We start from the raw sequence: 26,469 nt of genomic DNA on the forward strand, positions 1-26,469 counted from the left end.
GGGTAATTCTACTAAGACCAGACATAACTGCCATTAGAGGGGTGAGGAAACCGGGGTGGGGTGGGGTGGGAGTGGGGTGGGGGGTGAGGGGGTAGGGGGTGTAAATGTGGAAGAGAGGGAAGTGTAGAAAAGCTCCAGTCAGCTGTGTCCTGGCTCAGAACACGGCAACAAGATGTCCACAGTTCAAGCCTGTGCTCACACTTGACTTGTTGAATAATCTGAGAAAGTCCCCCTGTGACACTGTCTGTCTGCATAAGCACGTTAAAATAAATGAGTCTAGGCGCTTGCTATGGGAACTGAACAGAAACAGCCGAGCCTGCTTTGTTCCTGTGGCCATCATCCCTACCCTTCTAAGTGACTCCAGGGGAGTGCCCACACAGGCAGCTACAGAGAGTCTGTTTCAAGTATAATTGGAGAAAAAGAAACCCATTCTTTTAGGTTTCTCCCGTCCTTGAGTTCACAGCGTGTTGTAGAATATTGAGATGTGTCACATTTGTTTAGGCTGTAGAACTTTTGTTTCATGATGCAAAAATGTGTTGCATTCTTTTATGTTGCATTTGTTTAACTCAGTGAAGCTGTGTTGCTTTGTCTAAAACACCTGATTGGTCTAATAAAGAGCTGAATGGCCAATAGCAAGGCAGGAGAAAGGATAGGTGGGGCTGGCAGGTAGAGAGAATAAATGGGAGGGGAAATCTGAGAGAAAAAGAAGAAAGAGCAAGAGAACAAGGAGAGGAAGAGGCTAGGGGCCAGCCACCCAGCCACACAGCCAGCCATGAAGTAAGAAGTAAAGAAAGGTAAACAGGAATGGAGAAAGATAAAAACCCAGAGGCAAAAGGTAGATGGGATAATTTAAGAAAAGCTGGCTAGAAACAAGCCAAACTAAGGCATTTATAATTAGGAATAAGCCTCCGTGAGTGATTTTTTTGGGAGCTGGATGACAGGCCTCCCAAAAGAGCAAAAGCAAACAACAACAGTGTATATGGGATGTCTGGCTCAGCCTTCTCGGTTTTCACAAAACCCAAATTATTCAACAAATGTTTAGTGAGAGGTAGGTACTAGAGACACAGTCATGGGCTAAGATGAAGGCAGTTCTTAACTTCCTTAGCTAGCAGTCTAGACATCAGTTTCCTAAGCTGTGGGTTTGGCCCAAACTGAATGTGTGATGGTTGTAAAAATTTTGGCAACAGTAAAAGGTTTCTAAATAGGTAATGGCTGAAAATTCAAAATTAAGCACCTAGTGCGTCCGGGGTGTTTCAGACAGCAGTCACCTGTGTCCCACCACGTCCCATCACTGCAGCCTTGCTTTTGAATCTGCAGCACGCACACTCTGCTCTGAGTATGCTGTGAGGCACACACCACCCATGAACTCTACCTGAACACCTCAGGCCAGATTTGAGACTTTGGGATGTTATGAACTCTAGTGTTTTTACTGTACAAACTACTTTTAATTATGAGGGCAGGGGAAAAGACTCAATATTTTCCTGCCATCATTCCTCAGCATGTGTCAAACAAAAACATCTTCAATTATGTTATGTTGAAATTTTTTTTAAAATGCTGATCGAGTTGCTGAATTCAGTTTCCTAAAAATTATTACATGAATTTTGGGTTGGAATTAGGACAGACTTTTCAACGACTTCTGACATTTGTGCTACATATTTATACAAAGTGACATTCTCAGCATTGATGATTATAAAATTAAAATATCAATCCTGGAAAATGTCCTATGGTATCAAATATTCAGCCAAGATTTAGTTCTTTATGCAGAAATTAAACAAGTACATCATCTCATTAGAATGCATATTTGTTAGAGGCCTTTATACATATATATGATAAAATTATATGTAGATTAAAATTATTTCAAAATAAATCCTTTTATGATTTATTATCATTAAATGTTTGATTTGTATGCCTACTTTATACACTTATATGCCCAGAGGTTATTTCTTAGGGGAAAAGGGCTGGTAGTGTTTGTCTAGCATGCACGAACCCTGGAGTTTGAACCCCAGTATTCTCGTAACCTCCAGCAATCCAGCACTTGCGAGGCAGTGGTTAGCAGGGTCAGAACAGCAAGTCTGAGGCCAGCCTGTGCTACAAGAAACTTTGTCTCAGAAACAAAGAAACCCGAACCAAAAAGGGGCAGTGATCACAAATGGAAAAAAATCTAAGCAGCCCTGGCCTAGTCCCTCCCAGGAGGTACAAAATATGTACATGTAGAAAACCGTGGATGCACATTCATTGTTGATAGTGTTTTGATTTAATTCAGTATATCCAGATACCATCATTTTAGCATTTGGTCAGTGTTTAGAAATTATTGATGATGCGTTAAGTCTTCAAAATGTGCTGTGTGGCTTCCCCTTTGGGCTCATCTCAACTCAGGCAATCTGCATGGCAGATGCTGGCAGCCTTATGTGCTTAGTATCAACAAAACGCATGTCCTAGATCTAGGCAAGAAGGGAAAGGAAAACTGCAAACAGACGTAATGCACTTACTGGACGGAGGTCACAGTTGACTGTGAGGAACCTCTCCGAAAGGCGACATTGGAGCTAGACCTGGTACAGCCACTGCAGGAGTGGAGGAGGACAGAAAGACAGCACCTTAGAGGCCTGTGCTGGGGAGAGTGGCCTGTGGGTAGAGCAGGTACAACTGGAGCACAGGGAGCTGAGGCAGGGGCATGACATGGGCTGAAGAGAGCAGTCAGGGCCCCTGCACAAAGAACCCTCCCGGCACAATTAGGCTTAACATTGTTTTCTGCTCCGGGGGACAGAAATCCAAAGGGAAACTTTAACCAAGGGCCCATGACAGCCGGTTTAAAGGTTTAAGTCCTTCACTGTGTCCCCCACTGCCCCTCCCCTTAGGGAAGTCACCAGGGAGGCCACTTCAGCCGTGCAGGTGGGCGATGAAGACCACTTGGGATGGGGCAGACAGAGAAGCTGCGAAGGGGAAGCACTCACTGTGAGTGAAGATCTAAGGGCATGGCTGACAGGATGTGCCGACAGAGGTGGAGAGGGAAGGAAGGGACTCCTGGGTTCCCTGACTTGAAAAATCATTATCTCTGCCACAAAAAGGGAAAACATCAATAATTCAACATGTGGTTATTGGATGTCAAGTTATAGGTGAAAGTTACACCAAAGATATCTGATGTTGACTTGAGTCTCCCAGAAGGCCTAGCCCCTGACATCGCAAAGAAATGCTGGTAAGTGGACTGTGGAGGTGTGCTCTTGTAATTACAGCATCGGGAAGATAGATTCAGGAGAGTCAGGAGTTCAAATCCAGCCTTGGCTACCTTGTAAACTTGAGCTAGCCTAGACTGTATGAAATCTTGTCTCAAACATACACATTGTGGGGTTGGGAGGATAATAAAAGATCCCGGAGACAAGGCCTCATATCAGAGCCCTAGGTGGGAGAGCCAATTTTCTCTGGTTATTTCATCTATAAAAGGGCAGCCCCAGTAGCCCTTTGTGCCCTGCTTGGTGCTTAGAGGGAATCATCAAATCACATGTACAAGAGACCTCTGCCGTGGTAAAAACCCTGAGGAGAGAGAGAGGGAAAAAAAGGAAGTTATTAGACATCACACATTTAATAACTATAAACTGTTTGCTCTGCAAGTGAGAGCTATTGAAAAGCTCAACTTTCTTAAATGAATCATGAAGTGACTATTTTACAAAAATTCTGCTAAAACACGTCTCCCTGGAAACCAATCCGTGGCTCACCGTGGTAAACAAAACGATGGCTCTCCAAGATTTGTACATGCTACTTGCTGTCGACTCTGAGCACTTGTGTTATACAGGAAGGGGGCAGGGTAAGGCTGGAGGTAGATTAATTAATTAATCTCATTAATTAACTCATTAATCAATGGGCTTGAGGCAGAATGATGCTGGCGTGTCCAGTGAAATCACCAGTGGAGTGTTCTCACGGGTGACGGGGAGGCAGGGCAATAGGGTTAAAGGGATATAAGGACAGAAGCAGAGGGTACACTGGACTCTGGTTTTGAAGGCGGAGGGGAGCCGTGGTGAAGGAACAGTATTTCTGAGCTATTTTTTCCTATCAATAGAGCAGCTACCTGTAGGACGGCAAGCTTCCTTGAAAAGATTCAAAACACACTTGAGAGATAGCCAGTGTCTTTGGGAGTGTATCGCTGAGCGTGGAAGTTGGCTGAAGGGGGAGAGAGAATCTTTACTTCAGTAAGAGTGGGGAGGGACCCAGGCGTATCACTAACCAACTTATTTCCTCAGGGCAGAGGCTGCTTGTCTCACAAATAGGAGATTTCAAGAGTCACTAGTGAAAATTTTAGGGCAACAGAATTACTTTTTTTTTTTTTTATAGCTCCCAGAAAGAACTCAGCCATGTGGACACCTTAATTCATCCAGTGAGACCCATTCCCGGCTTCTTCCCAGAACCTTAAGACAACACATTCATGAGATTTTTAAGTCACCAAGTTTGTGGGAATTACAAGTGGCAATCAGAAACTCTCTATTGCCTTTAGGAGAAACCATCCTATAGATGGATTTTTTCCCCAATCCCAGCCACCAGTCCCAAATAACCAACACAGAAGCTTAATATGAATTATAAATGATCAGCGAATAGCTCAGGCTTGTTACTAGCTAACTCTTACATTTAAATTAACCCATATTTCTTATCTATGCTTTGCCATGTGGCTCATGGCTTGTTACCTTATTTTCTATATGTCCTGCTTCCTCAGTGGCTGGCTGGCTTCCCCCTGACTCTGCCCTTCTTCCTCTTATCATTCTCCTAGTTTGGTTGTCCCACCTACCGACCAATCAGCTTTTTATTAAACCAATCTGAGCGATGAATCGTCAGACACTGTAAAGGAATATTCCACAGCCTTTCTCCCTTTTTCCTTTAAATAAAAATAAGGTTTTAACTTTAACATAGTAAGATTATATGCAACAAAAACAGTTATTAAGTAAGAATTACAGTTATAGCATCCAGTCCACTTGTATTTGATAAATTTAGAGAAAATACTCTATCTTATCTTTGTTTTTTTTTTTTGTTTTTTTTTTTTTTGGGTTTTTCGAGACAGGGTTTCTCTGTGTAGCTTTGCGCCTTTCCTGGGACTCACTTGGTAGCCCAGGCTGGCCTTGAACTCACAGAGATCCGCCTGGCTCTGCCTCCCGAGTGCTGGGATTAAAGGCGTGCGCCACCACCGCCCGGCCTCTATCTTATCTTTGTGATTCTAAAGTTTTGTACCTAATTTATCTTTTATCACGACTAAGGAAAACTTTAACTATGACTAACTAGTCTTCAACTTCATCAAAGACCCCAGAAGGGTGAAATGTTACCTAATGACAGGGACAGCTGGCTTCCTGCACAGTCACCCTAGGTTCTTCTATCATGTTAGAGCATCCAACTTTGGCCCACAGGCCTAGTGTATATGACAGACATTTCTGAGAAGCAGGGAATTTTGAAGGACTGTCCTACCATATCTTGGCAAAGTTTGTCAGTTACCTGTTTTTGCATCCTGCTGGTCCACTTTAGACAGTAACTGTCAGCAATGGAGGCAAAAGCAGTTTCTTTGTCCACATGGTTAACTTTTGTCATAAAGAAAGAAAACTCCATATAGAGTTTTTTTGATGCCCATCATCTTCTCTGAAGTAGATTGGTGCTGCCAGGAGCAGACATGTCTCACTGTCATGAACCTTAGGTTATTAAACATATTAAATGCCATATTCTGTAGGTATTTGAAGTATTGGAGGCCATCTATCTATCTAAATATATCTGTTTATGACATTGAAAATATATCTAACATGACTATAAATTTGACTATTATAGATGACTATTAATCTGTACTTTTTAATTATATATTACAATTTTAAATGAGTTTCATAAGCACAACAACCCAAACAAGAGTAGGAACATGCATACAGTATAACAAAATTAACTTTAAATTTGTATCAATATAATGTAAAATATTTAAGACTAGTAGTTGCTTTTTTTGGTTTAAAAGTAGATTCAATAATCTACCCTTTTATTTGTCCTATTATTTCTATATCCCCCTGTTTCTTTTCAGAAAGAGATTCTTGAATCTAATCTCCTTTGTTTAGCTTTTTTCCTGACCATTACCAATAACTTGTAGCCAACCCCACTTAAATGATAGCAAACATCCATAACCAATATTTTGGGAATGCGGATGATGTAGACTACTTTCTGTTGTCTGGGGATGCTAGTAATCTTTGAGGGAATCTTGAGAAAATCAGGATAATTGTTAGGTCTTGGCTGGAATGTTTTGTGAGGCTGGATCATCTCAGTCAGCGGCCTTGAAGCTGTTCTGGATGCTAGATCACCTGAGCCATCCATTTCCATCAGTGTCTGGTCCCCCTGATCTGAAAATACATAAACTTTTAAAGGCAACATATATATCTGCATTAATACAATCATAGACTGTGCATTGTACACAAGTCAGCCAAAGATGATTTTTTGTTAAGTGTTTGAGCAGGGATATAAAAGGAGTTTCTATCCTGGCTCCCAAGATAACCAAAACCAGGAAGGAACCACTGCAGCCTAATGGCTTCATTCCCTGGATCCTGGGCATACCCAAGGTCAAGGCCATTCAAGAAATTTGTCATCTGGAGATGAACTGAGGCTGCTACTGTCAGGGATATTTTCGAAGCATGGGTCTCTAATGTTTTTGTAATTCCAAGCTCTGTGTGAAGCTGCATTGCATGGCCTGTGTTGTTTACAAGGTGCTCATGAAATTTACCTTGTGAAGTCCAGAAGAACCGAACCAACACCCCAATTTAAACCTGTTGCTCCTGCCCCACCATCTCCACCAGAGCCATGCAGAGCTGGATTATTTTTTAACTTATTTATTTTTAATCATTCATATATGTGATGGGGGTATGTGCACACGTGAATGCAGGTCCTCTTGAAGTCCAGAAGAGGGGGTTAGATCTCCTGGGATTAGGTTACAAGGGACTGTGAGCTGCCATGTGGGTGCTGGGAACCAAACCTGGAACCTCTACAAGATTAGTGAATGCTCTCAGCTCCTGAGTCATCGTCGCTCCAGCCGCAGTATCTGGATCCTTAAGGACTGGAAAAAAAATCTTCTGGACCCACATGTGCAACTGATGGATTTAAAACCCTAATTTATAATTGTCTTTATTTATGCCCTTCAGATGGTGTGCTGTTAGTTTCTCGTCTTTTTTCTCCCCTCCTTCTTTTATCCTTTCATCCCCCTTTTCCTCCTCTCCTCTCTCTCTCTCCCTCCCTCTTTTCCAGACAAGTTCTCACCATGCAGCCCTAGCTGGCCTGGAACTCAATAGATAGCCAGGCTGTTCTCAAACTTGCAACAATCCTCTTGTCTCTGTTCCTCAAGTACTCGGATCACAGATGTGTGCTCCCATCCCCTGTTCATTTGAATTTCTTCTGCAGAAAATCCCCTGTTCCTGTCCGTGATGTGTAACATTGTCTGCTTGACAGGGTCTAGAACCACTTGGGAGACACATCTCTGGGTTACCCATGAGGAGATTTCTAGATTGGGTTAATTGAAGTATGAAGACTCATCCGAAGAAAAGGTGGCACCATTCCACGGACTGCATGGAAAGAAGAAAATGTTCCGGGCTGTACACAAAACAAAGGAAATCAGCCGAGCACCAGCATCAGTCTTTTCTGACTCTTGACTGTGGCTGCAATTAGTCATGTTGCCTCATTAGCACCCCTTCCCCAGCACGCTGCACTGTGCCTCAAACTTTGAGCTAAAGCAAACCTTTCCTTTCTTAAGCCAACAACAAAAGCATCTAACAAGCTATCTTTTGCCCATTTTTCTTTTGCAGAAGCCAGGGTGGGGCCCTCTTTTTCTTAATGTTTTGTGAGAGTTGTTTGGGCACCCCCCACACACTTTTTATGACCTTCTGTGTGTCTTCTTTCCCTTAGCATATTTTTTAGGTTCATCTACATATCAACATCAGTGTGCCTATTTATGGCAGAGTAACATTCGATGATATGTACCTACTGTAACTAATTTATCTCTTGATGGACATTCAGGTTGTCTCCATTTGGGAGCTGTTGTGAATCCTTCAGTGTGAACATGTGTATATGAACATTTTAATACTTGTTCTCAATTACTTTGGACATATATTTAGTCTGGGGCTTTGTATTCTAGTCTCACAGTTGGTAACTATCTGTTTAATTACTATTTTCTCCTAGTTCATTTAGTTACTAGATAGTGTTGGCCAGCTGCCAAGTGCCAAGCATTGTGCTACACTCTGGGAGCAGAGTGGAAAATAGAGAACTTCTTCCCCCCTCTTCTTTCTTTCTAGATACCTACAGGAGGAGATAGTGAGGATATAGAGGAATTTTGCCAGAATGGAGTTATAGACGCTTAGAGAAGTCCTGAGATAAAGTACCAGTTGAGGTAAGGGCAGAGGAGGAGAAAGTGCCCTCAGTAAGGGCGGATTTCAGAATGTGGGGATGAAAATTAAAGGTCAAACCACCCACTGGAAACAGGTTGGAGACTGCATTGGAAGAACAGGCCACCGATTGAGCCGGGTGAGCTTGGGAAGGCTGCCCACGGTGGGGGGTGATGGAATGTGTGTTCCAAGTGCTCAGGCAGAGAAGCACTTTGAGATGGACGGTGTGAAGTGGGCACTAGAGCATGATGAGCAGGCATGGGGCCTAGCTCTGGCATGCAATTGGTACTTGATTATTATTATAGCCTGGCTAGTGGCTTACACCTTTGACCCCAGTCCTTGGGAGGTGGAGGCAGAGGCAGGCAGACCTCTGGCCAGCTTGGTCAACATAGTGTATTCTAGGACAGCCAGCATTGCACATTGAGACCCTGTCTTTAAAAGAAAAAAATATTATTTTCTGTGTGGGATATATCTCAGTTGTAAAGTGCTTGTCTATTATACAGAAGGCCTAGGCTCAATCCCTAGTACCACACACAAAAACCAGAATTTGTGTAAGATTATAAATAGCTTATTTTTGTTTGCTTTTGCTTTTGAGGCAGGATTTTATGTCACACCGGCTGACTTTAAACTCATCTTCTAACCAAGGATGCCATCGAATCCTCCTGCTTGTACTTCCCAAGCAAATGCCACTGTGCCTGGGTGCTTAAGAGTTAGAGGTAGTGAGGGCCCAGATGTAGAGGTGTGGCTGTGGCCAGAGTATCGGAGTTCAAGGTCGTCTTTGGTTATGAAGTGAGTTTGAGGCTAGCCTCGTAACGTGAGACCCTGTTTCAAGCAACAAAAAAATCCAAACCCAAATTTAAAAAAAAAAAAAAAAAAGACAATGTTTTGAGGAGACCAAATAATCAGGTGTCCTGGTGAGGAAACTTCCTTCAGTAGAAGGACCGAATTTTCTGAAACGTGATCATTTTTTAAATGCATTGCTTTTGGATTGGGAGGGGGAGTGTAGCTGGACATCTGGACAGTAAGTGCAGCGGCGGGCGGGCGGGCAGCCTCTAGCAAAGCGTATCCTAGGCAGAGAAGTGGCCCAAGAGCAAAAGGTTGGGCATCTCTTCCAAGAGCCCGGGGTCGGACTGAGCAGCTGCAGACTAGAGGCGTGACCTAACATGTCATCCAATCAGAGTGGCGGATCCGGACACCTCCCTTCGTTGCTATGGAAACAAAACACACTCGCTCTCGCCGGCACCGGTGGCGGTTTGGTTTGGTCCCGTGTCATGTCGCGACAGAAGGTAGGAGTGACACCAATTCGATGCTTTTGATGTCCTTGTAAGAAAGGGAATCGCGGAGGGATTCAGAACAGGAAGATTGGGGGCAGTAATTAGAGAGGGGGGCGGGAGTGTGAAGAATACACTCATGTCTCTAAGGACTACAAGTCCCGACATGCCGTTCGCCACACGAACTGTGGCGCATGCTCCGCAAGACTGGCATGCTGGCGGGAAATTTACTGAGTCTAGAATCCAAACTGCACCCAGCTATTTCTGTGGCTCCTAGACACTTTCCTGACTTAAAGAAACCTTTAGAGATTCTTTCATGCCCCGTTTGCCTGTCCGTCCGCCTGTCCGTCCATCCACCCATCAAATCTCCATTAGTGGCTGTTCCAATCCCAATGCTAGTTGAGCCTCAAATTAGACAAGCTCGTGTGCTCTAGGAACCGACAGGCCAACTCTGATTTTAAGACTAAAAACAAACAAACAAACAAACAAAAATGAATGAATGAATGAATAGATAGATAGATAGCTAGATAGATATAGAAAGGAAATGAGTCTCTCTAGAACCCAACATTCTGGCCCCAACCTGCTTCTTCTCTCGTGTTTCAACATGTCGGATCCCACCTCTGATTCTTTCCCTCTCAGCACAGAAAGCGAATCTGTCTACCAGCAGCGTGCTGTGAATTTACTACCCCTGCCAGACTTCATTATTCTGCCTAACGTCTGTTTAGCATCCGTCTTTCCTTTTTGGGGGGGGGGAGTTTCGAGACAGGGTTTCTCTGTGTAGCTTTGTGCCTATCCTGGAACTCGCTTTGGAGACCAGGCTGGCCTCGAACTCACAGAGATCCGCCTTCCTCTGCCTCCCGAGTTCTGGGATTAAAGGCGTGCACCACCACCGCCCGGCTCCATCTTTCCTTTTAGACTCCAGGATGGACTTGTTCTCTGTATCCCTGTACCCCAGTGCCAAGCAGAGCCGGCATACAGCTATCACTATTGAGTGACTGCTGTTGATCAAGTTAGAGAAACTGAGGCACTATTCTGACTCCCGTTTTCATTTTCTACATCCAATAAAGCTTCCTCTTTGAACTTTGTGGATTGAATAAATTTATGCCCTCCACCTGCACTACCACTGTTAAGTCACGATTCACTTCTGAATTAACATACAAGTTGGGAGACATCTCACTATTAAAGTGTCATTAACAAAAGTAAAACAAGTGTCTGCTGCAGTAGCCCTTCCCATAAATCCTGTTTTCTTTTGATACTAAAATGATTAAGGCAACACCATCTTGTTTGGACTCCATTTTGTGTTTGTTTAGACAGTTCTCAGGCCCTCTACCCCCGTCCCCCACAGTAGTCATTTGAGATTCTCATGGCCTTGAGCACGGTTCAGTTGTACTAATCAGAATAATTAAAGTAAACTAAAATAACCAGAAATGATATAAGTCAAAAATAATTGGCATGTTACGTCTAAAATAATTACTATGCTCTTCTAGGAACGAATGTTCAAGGTTACTTTGACCCTAATCTAACTGTGATGTAAATTATGTCTTTGTGGCTTTTGCTTTAAAAACTCTGTACCCCAGAGCATGGGCAGCAAGAGTCACAAGTCCATTCTTAGTCTGGCTATTAATGAAAAGGACTTAAAACTTTCAGTTGGCTTAGTCAGAGTGGTTGTCAATAACTGTCTTGCATGGATCATTCCAATACCAGCTAGCAGATGGGGTCATTTCCTCCGTGAATTAAAGAATTACAAGACAGGGAGCAGTCTCAGGGCAAAGCAAAAGAAAAGTTTATTGGCAAGCACTGTAGAGGCCTGGGACAGAGGAGGAGGCCCCAGAGCTGGGAAGACCATGAACTCCCAAGGGGTTTTGGTTTCAAGCCCAGAGGCTTAAGATTCCACCTGGCGATCCCCGCCCCACTCCCTCTGTCAATCTAAAGGTGTGGCCCATCTACAGCAGGGATTCGGGCGGGCTCTTTTTTCATGATCACAACAATAACTTTAGTAAGATCCTGCCCTGGCGAATGAGCACAGAAGCAACTGTAACAGGGTCCCTTGTCCCAGTATATCAGTACAGAAATGCTTTTTGGTTGGCTGGGATAAGATTGGTTCCCCAACCCCCTCTGCCCTGGGGGAAGTTGGTGGTACAATAGAAATCCATAAGAATTTTTTAAAAAGAGAAAGAAGAAATCTCACCAGTGCCATTGTTTCTTCCTGTCCCTTGGAGTGGAGGTAGATTGTATCACAAATAGAGTAGGGCCAATAATTGGAACTGAGGGTTCTTTCTGACTCCCGGACCCTTCAGGGGTCCCACCCCTGGCAAAGGTACTAATTAGAATAGATTTACCTTTGATAGATGAGAGCCACCAACTTCTCGCTGTCAGCTGAGGCCCTAGGTGTGTCTGTGCGGCATGGGAAATATCCTCTGAGCCTCTGGGTTGCTGAACCCAGAGAAGGGCTGGGAGAACGGTGCCCCTGGGGACTGCACGGAGCTCCACAGCCTCAGGCTTCCCCTTCTGCTTGTCATGTGTCTGTGTTGTCATAGACAGATGATGTAGTAGTGCTGATAAACCATTTACTATTCCGAAAAAGACATAAAACCAATCTCTTCTGAGAACCTCTAACCTTGGGTGGGTCCTCATGCCTTCTGGGAAAGGCTAAGCAAGGACAGCGACATCACATTTACAGTTCGTGGCTCAGTGGGCAGAGTGCTTTCTGTGAAAGGACCCGAGTTAGAAAGCCCAGAACCAAGATGAAGCTGGGCGCAGTAGCACACTTCTGTGATCCCAGTGCTCCTGCGGTGAGATGGGAGTGGGGAGGGACAGGAGAGTCTCTGGAAGCTTGAAGGCCAGCTTGCCTGCATACAGGGCAGTTGGCAACAAACGAGACCTTGTCACAAACAAGATGGAAGGCAAAGACTGATACTCAGGCTTGTCCTCTGACCTCTACATATGCAGCAAGGTCATACACTCTTACACAGGAAAATGCATGCATGCACGACACACACAGTTCTGGTGGTGTCAGGCAGAAGAAGTAAATGTCAAATGTCTCTGAGGAACTAGAGCTTGATGACTGTGATGGGTGAATAGCATAATAATTATCAGTGAAAGATGTTTTCGATGAATTTCATAGTATTTCCATAGTGACATAAGAAAAGATGCCTTAAGAAAAAAATTAAATTAAGTACTTGTCCTTGAAAAACTAGGGAATAGCAGGAAATTTACCCCTTTTGGTAGAGGACATTATAAAAACCTATAGTAACATCGTTCTCTAAAAACAAAATTTTATTACATGTTTTAATTGATGTGAGTGTGCATCTGTGCTCCACAGCCCATGTGTGGAGGTCAGAGGACAAGTCGCAGGAGTCCATTCTCTCGTTCCACCATGTGGGTCTCCAAGATTGAACTCAGATAGTCAGGCTTGGTTGTGATGGGGGAATGTCCTTCTGTATGCTGTGAAAATATGTTGCTCTAATTGATAAATAAAGCTGTTTGGCCTATGACAAGGCAGCTTAGAGGCAGGCAAAAAATCCAAACAGATAGAGAGAGGAGAAAGACAGAGCAGAGGAGATGCTGCCAGCCACCGCCATGAGAAGCAAGATGCAAAAGTACCAGTAAGCCACAAGCCACGCAAAGTATAGATTTATAGAAATGGGTTAACTTAAGATAGAAGAACTAGATAGCAAGAAGCCTACCATGGCCATAGTTTAAAAATAATATTAGCCTGTTTGTGTTTATTTGGGTCCGAGTGGCTGCTGGACCGGCAGGTAAGAGAGATTTATCCTGACCACAGGCCGGGCGGGACACAGGAAAAGTTTCAGCTACATAATTGCAAGCTCCTTTATCCACTGAGCCATCTTGATGGCCTCAGCAATATTGTTTCTAAAAGTTGAAACAAGAAATGTTCCTTAAGGCCAGATGCAAATTAAAGATGTTTGCACTAAAAACTTATAGTCAGCCGGGCGATGGTGATGTATGCCTTTAATCCCAGCACTTGGGAGGCAGAGCCAGGCAGATCTCTGGGAGTTTGAGGCCAGTCTGGTCTACAGAGAGAGATATCCAGGACAGGCATCAAAACTACACAGAGAAACCCTGTCTCAAAAAAACAAAAAACAAATAAAAACTTATAGTCAGTGCTGTATTACAAAGGTTTAGCCATTGCAACAAAAATAAACAAAAGGCGTAGACACGGAAAAGGAGGGCGTAAATCTGCCTTTGTTCATAGACAACATGTATATACATAGAAAACTCGGGAATCTATAAACTTCGTCTATTGATAGTTCAGCAAGGGAATCTATAAGCTATGTGTATTGATAGTTCAGCAAGGCTGCTGACTACAGGCAGAAAACATTCATCAGTTTTGCTTCTGTTTGTATCTGTTTCCAGTGGCTGTTGTAACAGGCTACCATAATCCTATTGGCTTAGAAAGCTTGTTATCTAACAGGCCTAGTGGTCAGAAGTGTGAAGTGAGGTGTTGAGTTAGAGGCACCATGGAGAGCTGTATTCCTGGGAGAGGTTATTTCATGCCTGCTCTGGTATCTAATGGCTGCCCTTTCTCATTGGTTTCTGGTCTGCTTTAGCTGTCAAAGCCCATCTTCCTCACATTCATCACTCTGACATGTCTACCTCCTTCACCCACAGTTGCAGATCATTGTTATTATATCAGATCTATTCAGATAGTCAGAATGAGCTCTCTATTGTAAGGTCACTGGAGTAGCCACTTAATTCCAGCTTATCCTTAATTTCCTTTTGCCTGTAGTGTAACATATTTATATGCTCTAGGGATTTGGATATGGATGTCTTTGGGGTGGTATTTTTCTGCCTATTACAAGTTAGTATCATCAGGACCTGGATTTGATTCCCAGTACCCACATTAAATATATACATATATTATATGTTCATGTACACACACACACACACACACACACACACACACACACACACACACTTGTAATCCCAGCACTGGAGAGGTGGAGTCAGGAGGGTCCTGGGGCTTACTGGCTACCCAGTCTAGCTGAGTCAGTGAGTGCTAGGCTCTATGAAAGACACAGCCTCAAAAAATAAGGTGGAGACTGTCTGAGAAAGACACCCAACCTTGACCTCTTTCTCAGTTAGGGTTTCTATTGCTGTGAAAAGACCATGACCATGGAATCAACTCTTATAAAGGAAAAACACTTAATTAGGGTGGGCTGCTTAATTTTCAGAGGTTTAATCCATAGTCATTATGGTGGGACAGGGTGGTCTGAAGGCAGACATGGTGCTGGCTACATCTTGATCAGAAGGCAACAGGAAGTGGACTGAGATACTGGGCGTGGCTTGAGCATATATGAGACCTCAAAGCCCACCTCCACAGGCACACACTTTCTCCAACAAGGCCATCCTACTCCAACAAAGTCACACCTCCCATAGTGCCATTCCCTATGAGTTTATGGGGGCCAATTACATTCAAACTACCACATTCCACTCCCTGACCCCATAAACTTGTAATAATATCATAATGCAAAGTGCATTTAGTCCAACTTCAAAAGTCCCCATAGTCTATCACAATCTCAACAATGTTTTAAAGTCTAATGTAGCTTGAGTTTTCCTGCCTTGCCCACAGTCAGGACAAATCTCTGTCACCCGCCAGTCCCACAGACGCTCAGACCCAACCAAGCAAACACAGAGACTTATATTGCTTACAAACTGTATGGCCGTGGCAGGCTTCTTGCTAACTGTGCTTATAGCTTAAATTAGTCCATTTCCATAAATCTATACCTTGCCATGTGGCTGGTGGCCTACCAGCATCTTCACATGCTGCTGGTCATGGCAGCGGCTGCAGTCAGTCCTTCTGCCTTCCTGTCCTTTTATTTCTCCTCTCTGTTAGTCCCGCCTATCCTTCCTGCCTAGCCACAGCCGATCAGGTTTTATTTATTGATCAATCAGAACAACTTGACATACAGACCATCCCCCAGCACAGCCAAGTGCAGACCATCTCAGACACCTGCACTCAGGCCCATGGTCCTAATCATCCTCTATGCGGACCTGCTGGGTAACGCCACAAAGAACCCAAGAAGGGCTCCCACAGGACATACAGAACATCCCACAGCAGTCTAAAGTTCCAAGTCTTTTCTGAGATTAATGCAATCTCTTAACTGTAATTCCCTATAAAATCAAAATAAAAAAACAGATAACATACTTTCAACATATAATGGCACAGGATATATACTGCTATTCCAAAACATAGAGAAGGGAGCATAGTAAGGAAATACTGGACCAAAGCAAGACCAAAATCCAGCTGGGAAAACTCCAAACTCTGCATCTCCATGTCTGATGTCAAAGTGCTCTTCAGATCTCCAACTCCATTCAGCTTTTTTGACTACAACACACTTCTTTCTCTTGGGCTGGTTCCACTCCCTGTTAGCAGCTTTCCTCAGCAGATTTGCCATGACTCTGGCATCTCTAATCTTGGGGTCTCCAAGGCTATCCAGGATTCTCCTTCACAGCCTCACCCAAGGGTCTCTGTAGGCCCTTGGTCTGTAGGACATCCCTGACTTATGCCTGCCCTCGGTGGCTTTCCTTAGTTGTGGAGGAAGGTTCCATAATGTCTTCCTTCTATCCTTGACTCTAAAGTCACAACTATGTGGCTGAAGATGCCACATTCTGCTGCTTGCTGGGGCTGGAACATGGCCCCCTCATTCAATTACATCTTCATTAGCTTTCTGTTTTCCAGTTTCCTTTACTGCCTAAGCTTGGCTGTCATGGAACTTGCTCTGTAGACCAGGCTGGCCTCAAACTCAGAGATCCACCAGCTTCTCATTTCAGAGATCTGGGACTAAAGGCTGCACCACCACACCCAGCTCTAGGCATTGCTTTAGTTCCTTGTCACAAGTTGGAAACTTGGCTGGGTGGGGTCTTGCCCTGAGGTTACCATTCCCTTTATTCCATTTCTTAATCGGTTTATCTCCTTGAACACAGGACTTAGCTCTATTCCACTTCCTGGTGTTCCTTTTCCCCTCAAATTGTACATTTTGTATTTTTCCTTTCTCAGCTTGCTCCTTTTCATTACATATCTCCATTAGAGTTAACAATAATAACCACACAACAGAGTCTATATTAGGCTGTTTTGAGATTTCCTCTGCCAATGGAATTAATTAAAATCTCCTCACTTTAGCCTCAGACAGACTCTTTTGATAAGAGCAAAAAGTAGCCACTTTTCTTCACCAAAATATCGTAAGACCAATCTCTAGGCCACACTAACATTCTTCTCCTCTGAACCCTCTTGGTCCACTACCCGCAGTTCAAATCACACTCAGCACCACAGTCTTCCATGTTCCCACTAGAATGGCCAGTTAAGCAGCACTTAAAGTGTTCAACTGCTTTTTTCTAATCCACAGTCCAAGGTCCATGTACCTTCAAAAAACAAAACAAAACAAACAAACAAAAAAATGAAACGCTGTCAGGCCTATCACCACAATACCCCAGTCCCTGGTACCAACTTCTGTCTTAGTTAGGGTTTGTATTGCTGTGAAGAGACACCATGACCGCAGTAACTCTTATAAAGGAAAATATTTTATTGGTTGGCTTACAGTTTTAGCGGTTTAGTCTATTATTATGGCAGGATATGGAGGTGTGCAGGAAAACATGGTGCTAGAGAAGGAGCTGAGAATTCTACATCTTTGATCTGTAGGCAACAGGAAGTGAACTGAGACACTGGGCGTGGATTGCGCATATGTGAAACTTCAAAGCCCACTCTAGCAGTGACACACTTCCTCCAACAAGGCCACACCCACTCCAACAAAGCTACACTTCCAAATAGTGCCACTCCCTATGAGCTTATGGGGGCCAATTACATTCAAACTACCACAACCTCTCTGGCCTTCACATGCATTTATACATACACGCCTGCTCATCTGCTTACATGTGTACACATACACATCAAAAATATGTTTACAGCAACATTACAGTATTACCTACCAATAAAATAAAATTAAAACCTATAAGACTTCTATATGAAAACCAGAAAATATTTGGAAAGAAAATAAAATTGGCAAATTAGTAGAGACACACCATATTCATAGATTGGAAGACTCAATACTTTATGATGTCACATCTTCACATGAATGACTACTCAGTGCTGGAGGACTTGTCTAGCATATGCCAGGCCCCACATTCAATCCTGATTGCTTAAAAAACAAAGTGGTAGTGACAGAGGATGAAAAGTAAATAAAACAAAGCAGGGCTGGGAGACGGCTCAGTAGGTAAGATCCTTGCTGTGTTAGCATGAAGATTCTAACACCTATGTAAAAATTGGGTGTGGGCTGGAAAGATGGCTCAATGGTTCAATTGCCTGCCACTCAAGCATAAGGACCCAAGTTAGAGTCCAAGAATTCATGTAGGCATGGTGATGTACTTGTCGTTCCAACCTCAAAAATTGAGATGAGATTCCCCAGAGCAAGCTGGCTAGCCAGACTAACCACATCAGTAAGCTCTGGGTTTGATTGAGAGACCCTGCCTCAGGGGCACAATGTGCAACAGTGATTGAGGATGGTTCTTGACATCAACTTCAGACCTCCACATGCACACAGACATGCAAGCCCCAACACACACATGTGCTCACGTTCATTCACCACACACACACACACACACACACACACACACACACGCACACACGCACACGCACACACGCACGCGCACGCGCACGCGCACACACGCACACCTAGAAACAGCAAATAAAAGCTGGGAATGGCATTCATGTCTGTAACCCCATCTCTGGGGGCGGGGCAGGGAGACAGGCAGATGCCAGGGCTCTCTGGCCAGCCAGGCTAACAGAAAGGGTGAACGCCAGGTCCACTGAGAGAACCTGCCTCAAACAATGATGATGGTTGAGGTAACAAGTGGAGAAAGATATCCAACACATTGGTCTCAGGTCGTTACTCTCACAGGCGTGGGTGAGCACACCTGCATACATGTGAGTATAGCAGACACACACACACACATTCATACACAAACACACTCACACACACTCACATGCACACACACTCACACACATGCACACACTCACTTACACTCACATGCACACACACACACTCACATGCACACACACACTCATACACATGCACACACTCACATGCACACACACACTCACATGCACACACATTCACTCACACACATGCACACACTCACAGTAGTTGTAGGTTCACATGATTGATTGAAGTTTAGCAGGTATAGTAATGCAAGACTGAAGAAAGGACAAGTTTTGCAACCAAAGGCCAGGGAGTGACTGCCTAGGAAAAGTCTAGAATTGAGAGCATGAAAAAGAAGGCAAGATAACAGTTTTTATTTTAAAGATTAGGATTAGCCAGGCAATGGTGGTGCACACCTTTAATCTCAGCACTCAGAGGCAGAGGAAGGCGGATCTGCAGAGTGAGTTCCAGGATAGTCAGAGCTACACAATGAAACCCTGTCTTGAAAAACCAAAACAAATAAAAATAAAAAGATTAGGATAGCTTGAAGAGCACTGAGTGAGTTGGAGGGACTGGAGTAAGACTGGACTATAATTTTACTTGCTTTTGGAGTTCACTAGTTTGGTAAAGCAGTGCCCTTGCTCTGGCCCTTCAAAGGGTATGAATGAGTGATAACCAGAATGCCAAGATGATCCCAAAGGTTTCCTTTCCTTGATGTACCTGCTGTGTGTATCCCCATCCTCCCAAGTGTTGGCAGAGCCTGTGAAATGGCCGCAGGGCTCCTCCTGTGGTCCTGTTAGGCTACATAGACTCATCAGAGCTGACATGGAGGAGAAGGGTTAGAAGTACTCACAAGTGCCCTGGAGGTATTCTGGGTGCAAACAGACACCAGTACCAGCCTATTTATTTTAGGGTCACCGACAAGCTTCCAAATCATGACACAGAGATTTATTATAAGTTTTGAATAAGTTTGGTCTAGCTTAGGCATGTTTCTGGCTAGCTCTTATAACTTAAATTAAGCTGTTTCTCTTTATCTACCTTTTTTCTTGGGGCTTATTACCTTCTTACTTCTGTACATCTTACTTTCACTGCTTCTCCATGTCTGTCTGTCTGTCTGACATCTGCCTGGCTTCTTAACCTGGGTATGTCCCTCATTTTCTCCGTCTTCTCTCATTCTTCCCTCTCTTGAGCCTAGATTCCTTCTCCTATTTATTTTCTCTCCCTGCCAGCCCTGCCTATCCTTTTCCTGCCTGGCTATTGGCTGTTCAGCTCTTTATTGACCCATCAGGTGTCTTAGGCAGGCAAGTTGGAACAAATGCAACACATCCTTACATAATTAAACAAATGCAGCATAAGCAAAATAACACACCTTTACACAGTTTAAGTAATATTCCACAGCAACAACAAATGTAATACATCTTTACATAGTTAAAATAATATCTCACAACAGACAGCCATGTCTCTAGAGACTTGGGAGCAAGTCTCGGCTGATGAGTCACCAGAGATCTATGTCCTACAATCCTAAGCAACTGACTTGTACCCCCAGTATGTGTGAGAGTGGAAGAAACCCCCTACTCCAAGAGAGAACCATCTCTTGGGGGGGCACCTGATGTGGCCATGTAAAACATGTGCAGACAGTTCAGTTATGCTGTGAGCAGACTACACATCCAGGGAGACAATGTGATAATGGATGTATAGCCACTGCATCTATGGTACTGTGTTAAAGGTAACAGAAAAGCCCACCCACCCTGAAGATATCGTTGGAGAAGGAGATCTGCAACTATCTGAGCCTGCTTATTAGAAACAGGGCATGCCTCCTTCCAATTTGAAAATGAGTCCACCATCACGAAAAAATATTTAATTTTTATGACAGTGGGCATATGGGTAAAACTGAGCTGCCAGTAATCCCTGGAAGGGAACCTCTAGCCTGGTGGGTGGGAAAAGGCTGACTTCTGTATTTGGTATTGGGGTCTAGTTTTTGGCAAATCTCACAAGAGACAGTTATAGTTCTTAAGAACTGTAGGTCCTCAGAGGTGGGCTGCAGGTGGGTTTTTACGAATTGAGACAGAGCAAGACTATTAGGATGAAAGAGCTGGTGTAGATAGGAAAGAATTTGCCTAGTGTCAGGGGTTCCCTGTGAGGATGTAAGCTGCACTGTATAGATTCCCTGCGGTGGGTGGGGTGAGACTTGGCCCTGGAGGGCCACTGTCCTGACTGCCTGGTCAGCCTGGTTGCTTTCCTTAGAGATGATGGAGCTATCAGTCTGATGAGACTGGCAGTGGACAATTCCTATAGCCTTGGGGAGGTGGGAAGCCTCCAGCATGGCCATTATTTGACCTGAGTTAGATATGGATCCTCCTTTTGCCGTGAGGAGGCCACGCTCCCTCCAAATAGCAGCATGGGACAGGAGAATATGAAAAGCATATTTGGAGTCTGTGTGAACATTTAGGGATTGCCCTGTGCCAATTGGAAGGCACGGGTGAGAGCTATCGGCTCAGCCTGTTGGTTAGTGGTGTGTGTGGGTAATGCCTGTGCCTCTATTATCTCAGTAGCTGACACTATGGCATAACCTGCTTTGCAGGTCCCTTCATATAAAGAGGAGCTGCCATCTGTGTACCAGGTATAAGTAGCCTGAGGCAATGTGCCCTCCTGTATGTGTGAAGGGTGAGGTAACAGTTCCTCCAAGGGTTCAGTGCAGGAATGAGGAAAATAGCATTAGGTTGAGGGAGGAGGCTTGAAATATTAAGGGGTGGACAGGTCTGGAAAGTAAGTGTGGCATCTAGTAATGCCACCTGGAGAGAAAGAACCCGGGAAAGAGGTAAAGTCTGTAAGCCTTTATAAGTTAAGAGATGGGACAGGTTATGGTGAGAGAAGACAGTAATAGGTGACCCAAAGCTTAGCTTCTTTGATTCCCAAATAAGGAGCTCAGCGGCTGCTAAAGCATGAATACAGGGTGCCCATCCCTGACTGGTAAGGTCTAGCTTCTTTAACAGATATGCTACAGGTGCAAAGGAGGGTCCCAGCTGATGCCCCAGGGTTCCGAGGGCAAATCCCTCCTTCTCTGCTACATAGAGTGAGAAGGGACAGGTTAGGTCTGGGAGGTGAAGCACTTTGGCCTGGAGAAGAGCCTGCTGGAGCTTCTGGAAAGGTTTAGTAATGGGATGAAGGAGGGGCTCATGGGGGAGCCCTGAGCTACCTCGTATAAGGGGCGAGCAAGGAGAGAAAAAGATGGAACCCAAGACTGTAGGAAGCCAGCTATTCCTAGGGAAGACAGAATCTCCTGTTTAGTAGAAGGGACTGTAAGAGACTGGATTAGATGCTTTCTGTCTACAGTAATAGCCTTGTGGGTTGGAGTAATGGTTAGACCCAAATAGGTGACCTGGGGAGTGGACAGCTGAACTTTAGAAAGAGATACCCTGTAACCTTGGCTGGATAAGAACTTTAGGAGAGCAGAGGTGTTAGTTTGGCTAACATGTAAAGATGGGATGCAGAGTAAAATGTCATCTACACACTAGTTTAGAGCCAGGAAGAGACAGAGAAAGCAGGTCAGAGGCCAGAGCCTGATCAAATAGGTGTGGACTGTCCCTGAATCCTTGTGGCAGAACAGTCCAGGTCAGCTGTGTGGACTGGTGAGTGTCAGGGTCAGTCCAGGTGAAAGCAAAGGTATTTGAGACTGAGGACTGAGAGGAATAGAACAGAAGGCATCCTTGAGGTCTAGAACTGAGAAGTGGGAGGTTCCTGAAGGGGCAGTGGACAGGAGAGTATAAGGGTTAGGCACTACAGAATGGAGAGGGACCACTGCAGAGTTAATGAGCCGGAGGTCTTGAACCAGGCGGTTGGTTCCATTAGACTTTTTTTTCCTTTCTTTCTTTCTTTTTTTTTTTTTTTTTTGGTTTTTCGAGACAGGGTTTCTCTGTGTAGCTTTGTGCCTTTCCTGGAACTCGCTTTGGAGACCAGGCTGGCCTCAAACTCACAGAGATCTGCCTGGCTCTGTCTCCCAAGTGCTGGAATTAAAGGCGTGCACCACCACCGCCCGGTTCCATTAGACTTTTTAACTGAGAGTATGGGGGTGTTAAAAGGCAAAGAGGTGGGGTGGAGCAACTTTTTCCTGAGAAGGTCAGAAATGATAGGCTTAAGTCCTCTTAGGCTCTGGAGTGAGAAAGGGTACTGAGCTTGGGTAATATGTCTGGTAGGGTCCTGTAACTGAATAGTAATAGGCGGATGGTGCCTAGTGATAGAAGGGTTCTGGGTGTCCCAGACTTTTGGGTCTACTTGAGAGGCTGGCAAGGGAAAAGAACTGTTAGAGTCAGTAGGGTGGGTGGCTAGGAGACGAAGAAGAGGAGCTGCTGGCAAGTCTGGCGTGAGGCAAATGTGGAGAGCGAAAGAAATGGATGCCTCTACCTTAGCTAGAAAATCCCTTCCCATTAGAGGTACAGGGCAGATTGGCACCACTAAGAATGTGTGTGTAAGAGGGATGCTTCTGAAAATACAATTAAGTGGTGGGGTCTGATGAGTAGCTGTCCCCCTCCCTGGCAATAGGGAGACGAGAAGAAGAAGTGGGTCCCCAATACTCTCTCAGGACATAATAGGTAGCTCCGGTGTCCAGAAGGAAGGAGATGGGTCGCCCAGATATTGTTATTGCTACCCTGGGTTCCCTGTGTGAGATGGGAGTGGCCAGGGCGGGACCCAGGCAGCGTCAGTGGTTGCTGAAAGCCAAGCCTAGGAAGTCAGCCAGAGGGTGGTCCTGATGTGGCGTTCCTATGCCGCTAGGTGCATTAGGACAGTGAGCTGACCAGTGGCCCTTTTGGCAGCATTTTGGGCAAGGCCCTATTGGTGTCCCCCATGGGGTGGTGGTGCAAGCCTGGGCCCAATGGCCTCTTTCCCACACTTGAAACAGGGACCTGGCAGCTTTTGGGGAGCTGGTTGGACAGCATGTACCAGCATCTGGCAGTTATTTTTTTTGGGGGGGGGGCTTTTTCATCTCTCCCATGGTATACCTTAAATGCCACTGCTAACACTTCTGCCTGTGGGGTCAGAGGGCCTTTCTCCAAGTGTTTAAGTTTTGCTTTTATGCCGGGGAAGCTCTGTGAGACAAAGTGGGTCATAAGGAGCTGCCTGCCCTCTGGGCTTTCAGAATCTAGGCTACTATATTGAAGGAGGGCCTTAGTGAGCCATTCTAAGAAATGAGACGGATTTTTATCCTTATCTTGAATGATCATTTTTAGTTTTTCATAGTTTACTGGTTTTAGGGCAGCCTTATGGAGGCCTGGCAGGAGGCAGGTAATAAACCTATCCCTGGCTAGAGACCCACGCTTGGAGTTATAATCCCAATGTGGGTCCTGATCAGGAGCCACCTCAGCCCCTGGAGGGTGTGCGGGGTTAGTTTGGTGAACCTCATCTGCATGTGTCGTAGCCTGCTCCCAACCCTGCTTGTACTCCTCAGGAAGTAGGTTATTAGCAAGTATTGTATATACATCATGAAAGGCAAGACTGTATGATTGGGTAATATATTGAAATTGTTTAATAAAGGGAGCAGAATCAGAGGTGTAAGAACCCAGTTTCTTTTCTATCTGAGAGAGTTCTGTGAGAGAGAATGGGACCCGGACCTTAACCAGTCCATCCACTCCGGCCACCTCTCGCAAAGGGAGAGTGATTGGTGGGTTTGAATGGCTGGTAGCAGGAGGTGTAAAGGTTGGAGCCAGAGCCGAGCCTTTGGAAATGGCCGCTGCTGAAGAGGGAGGAAGCCAGGGGAGGAGCTGAAGGGACAGACGCCCTGGGAGCAGGAGTGGGAGCAGAAAGTCAGATAGGCAGAGGTTCATTTGCAGGATCTAGAGTTAGAGGTTCCGGAGTCAGAGATTCGTTCAGTTCAGGCATAGCTAAGAGCATATGGGCAGGAGAGAAGGAATCCAGAAGAGAAGGTTTAGGACTTAAATGGAAAAAAGCTATAATATAAGGCAACTCCTTCCATTTGCCTGTTTGCTGGCAGAAGTTAGATAATTCCCGTAAAATATCGGGGTCTAAGGAACAGCTCGGCTACCTTTTTTTGTTATTTTCTAAAGCATATTTGGGCCATCTCTTAGTACAGAGACAGACAAACTTAGGGATCTTTAAGCAAGGCATTAAGGTGAGAGGTTTTAAAGCTTCCAGAAGGCCTCCTGGGGAGAGGTGGGACTGATGGGGTTGGAAGTCTTATTTCCCATGTCTACAGCAGAGAGGCAAAAAATAAAAAAATAAAAAAACCCAAATGTGATCCCAAGCCAAGGCCCCAGGCGTCCCTAAGGCCAAGGATGGATCTGTACCAGGCACAGACTGCCAGACGCCTCGTCAGACGTAAGGCGGGGGCCTAAGGCATGGGAGGCAAGGACTCCCTGGGAGTCCAACAGCATTTACTGTTTCGTCAAGCCAGAAAAATGTGTTGGCCTTACACATCCTGAAGACGCACCCAAAGACACACCAGAAGATGGGGGTCTGACCGCAAGAATTATATCTCAAACTGCAGGCATGGGAGATGGTTAGAAATTTTAGCCTGTGATAGGGACCAACTGTAGCCAGTGAAGACCATGGTCGGGGGTACCCACAGTCTCAGGGACACCATGAGGCACCGGACACTCAACGGTCATCCCCACGGATCCAGGAGACTGTTTACGCTGGCTGAAAAGTGGGGGACTCACCAATCGACGTAGCCAGTGGTGTGTGCAGGATCCGGCGGCCAGGCAAATGGACAGTGGGCTGTCGTGGACAGAGCAGAGTCCCCGGTACAGGTTCCCAGGCCCAAAGTGCCGGGAGTGTCTGTTGTGCATGACACCAATGATGGTTTTTAGTGGTGCTCTCACCCTGTGAGGAAAAGTCACAAAACATGACAGAATCCACTAACAAGAGTTTTATTCAGACAAGGAGAAAGGGATAGATGTGATCAGGCCTGCAGAAAGGACATGTGTGGGAGAAGGGCGTGGGGAGGGGGACAGGGGCCTGCCTTTTTAAGGGCCAACCTGCACGTGCACATGGCTACTCCAAGCATGCGCATAGATCACATGATCAGACATGTGCAACCGTGGAGGCGTGGCTGGAATTCCTATCAAACACACCTACCCATAGAAGGATTGGGTAGGTCTTTTGAGGTGTAAGGAAATCACTCTGAGAAATGGGCTCAGTCTGTGGTAGAATATTAGTTGAAGATGTGTTGTTTTATTTATATGGAATATTTGTTTAATGATGCAAAGATGTGTTGCATTCTTTTGTATTTGTTTGTATTTGTATGTTGTATTTGTTTAACTCTGTGAAGCTGTGTTACTTTGTCTGCCTATAACACCTGATTGGTTGAATAAAGAGCTGAACGGACAATAGCCAGGCAGGAGAGAGAGACAGATGGGGCTGACAGACAGAGAGAATAAATAGAAGGGGAAGCGAGGAAGGAGGAGCAAAAGAAGGAGAAGGAGAGGAGGAAACCAGGGCCAGCCACACAGCCACACAGCCAGCAATAGAGTAAGAAGTAAAGAAAGACATAGAATACAGAAAGGTAAAACCCCAGAGGCAAAAGATAGGTGGGATAATTTAAGTTAAGAAAAGCTGGCTAGAAACAAGCCAAGGTAAGGCTAGGCATTCAAAAGTAAGAATAAGTCCCTGTGTATTCATTCGAGAGCCAGGTGGCAGGGCCCCCAAAGAACAAAGTGTTAAAGAAAAAAAGAAACCTACAACAGCTCCTTCCTAGATCTCATGTACAATCAACACTCAAAGTTAGAATGGAAGGCCCAGACTCCTCTCACGGAGCCAGAGGAGCTCTCCCGTGCAGCTTTGGGTTGGCATTTGAAGCACTGTCGTGCAGACCTTTATACAGCGATCTTGTCTGTGGCACAGTTCTCCAGTGATGGAGAATTCATTCCTTGGTAAGCGGGTAAG

The 26,469-nt window shown here is 45.0% G+C and overlaps 1 protein-coding gene across 5 annotated transcripts in view; it reads left to right on the forward strand.

Moving 5' to 3' along the window:
• The first annotated feature begins 9,528 nt into the window (after positions 1–9,528).
• The window catches only part of Ttll9 (tubulin tyrosine ligase like 9), a 58,164-nt gene continuing 41,223 nt past the window's right edge, over positions 9,529–26,469 (forward strand). For 2 of the 5 annotated variants that reach the window (XR_006071571.2, XM_016003936.3), the window contains exon 1: positions 9,529–9,652. Coding sequence is in view for 3 of the 5 variants with exons in the window: in XM_016003936.3 (XP_015859422.2) it covers positions 9,530–9,652 (123 nt within the window). In the remaining 2 variants the exon portion in view is untranslated. The remainder of the gene's footprint in view (positions 9,653–26,469) is intronic. The other 3 variants (XR_001579368.3, XM_016003932.3, XM_006985475.4) reach the window with 2 other exon arrangements.

This window comes from Peromyscus maniculatus, chromosome 4 (assembly GCF_049852395.1).
Source record: "Peromyscus maniculatus bairdii isolate BWxNUB_F1_BW_parent chromosome 4, HU_Pman_BW_mat_3.1, whole genome shotgun sequence".
Lineage (NCBI taxonomy): Eukaryota > Metazoa > Chordata > Mammalia > Rodentia > Cricetidae > Peromyscus > Peromyscus maniculatus.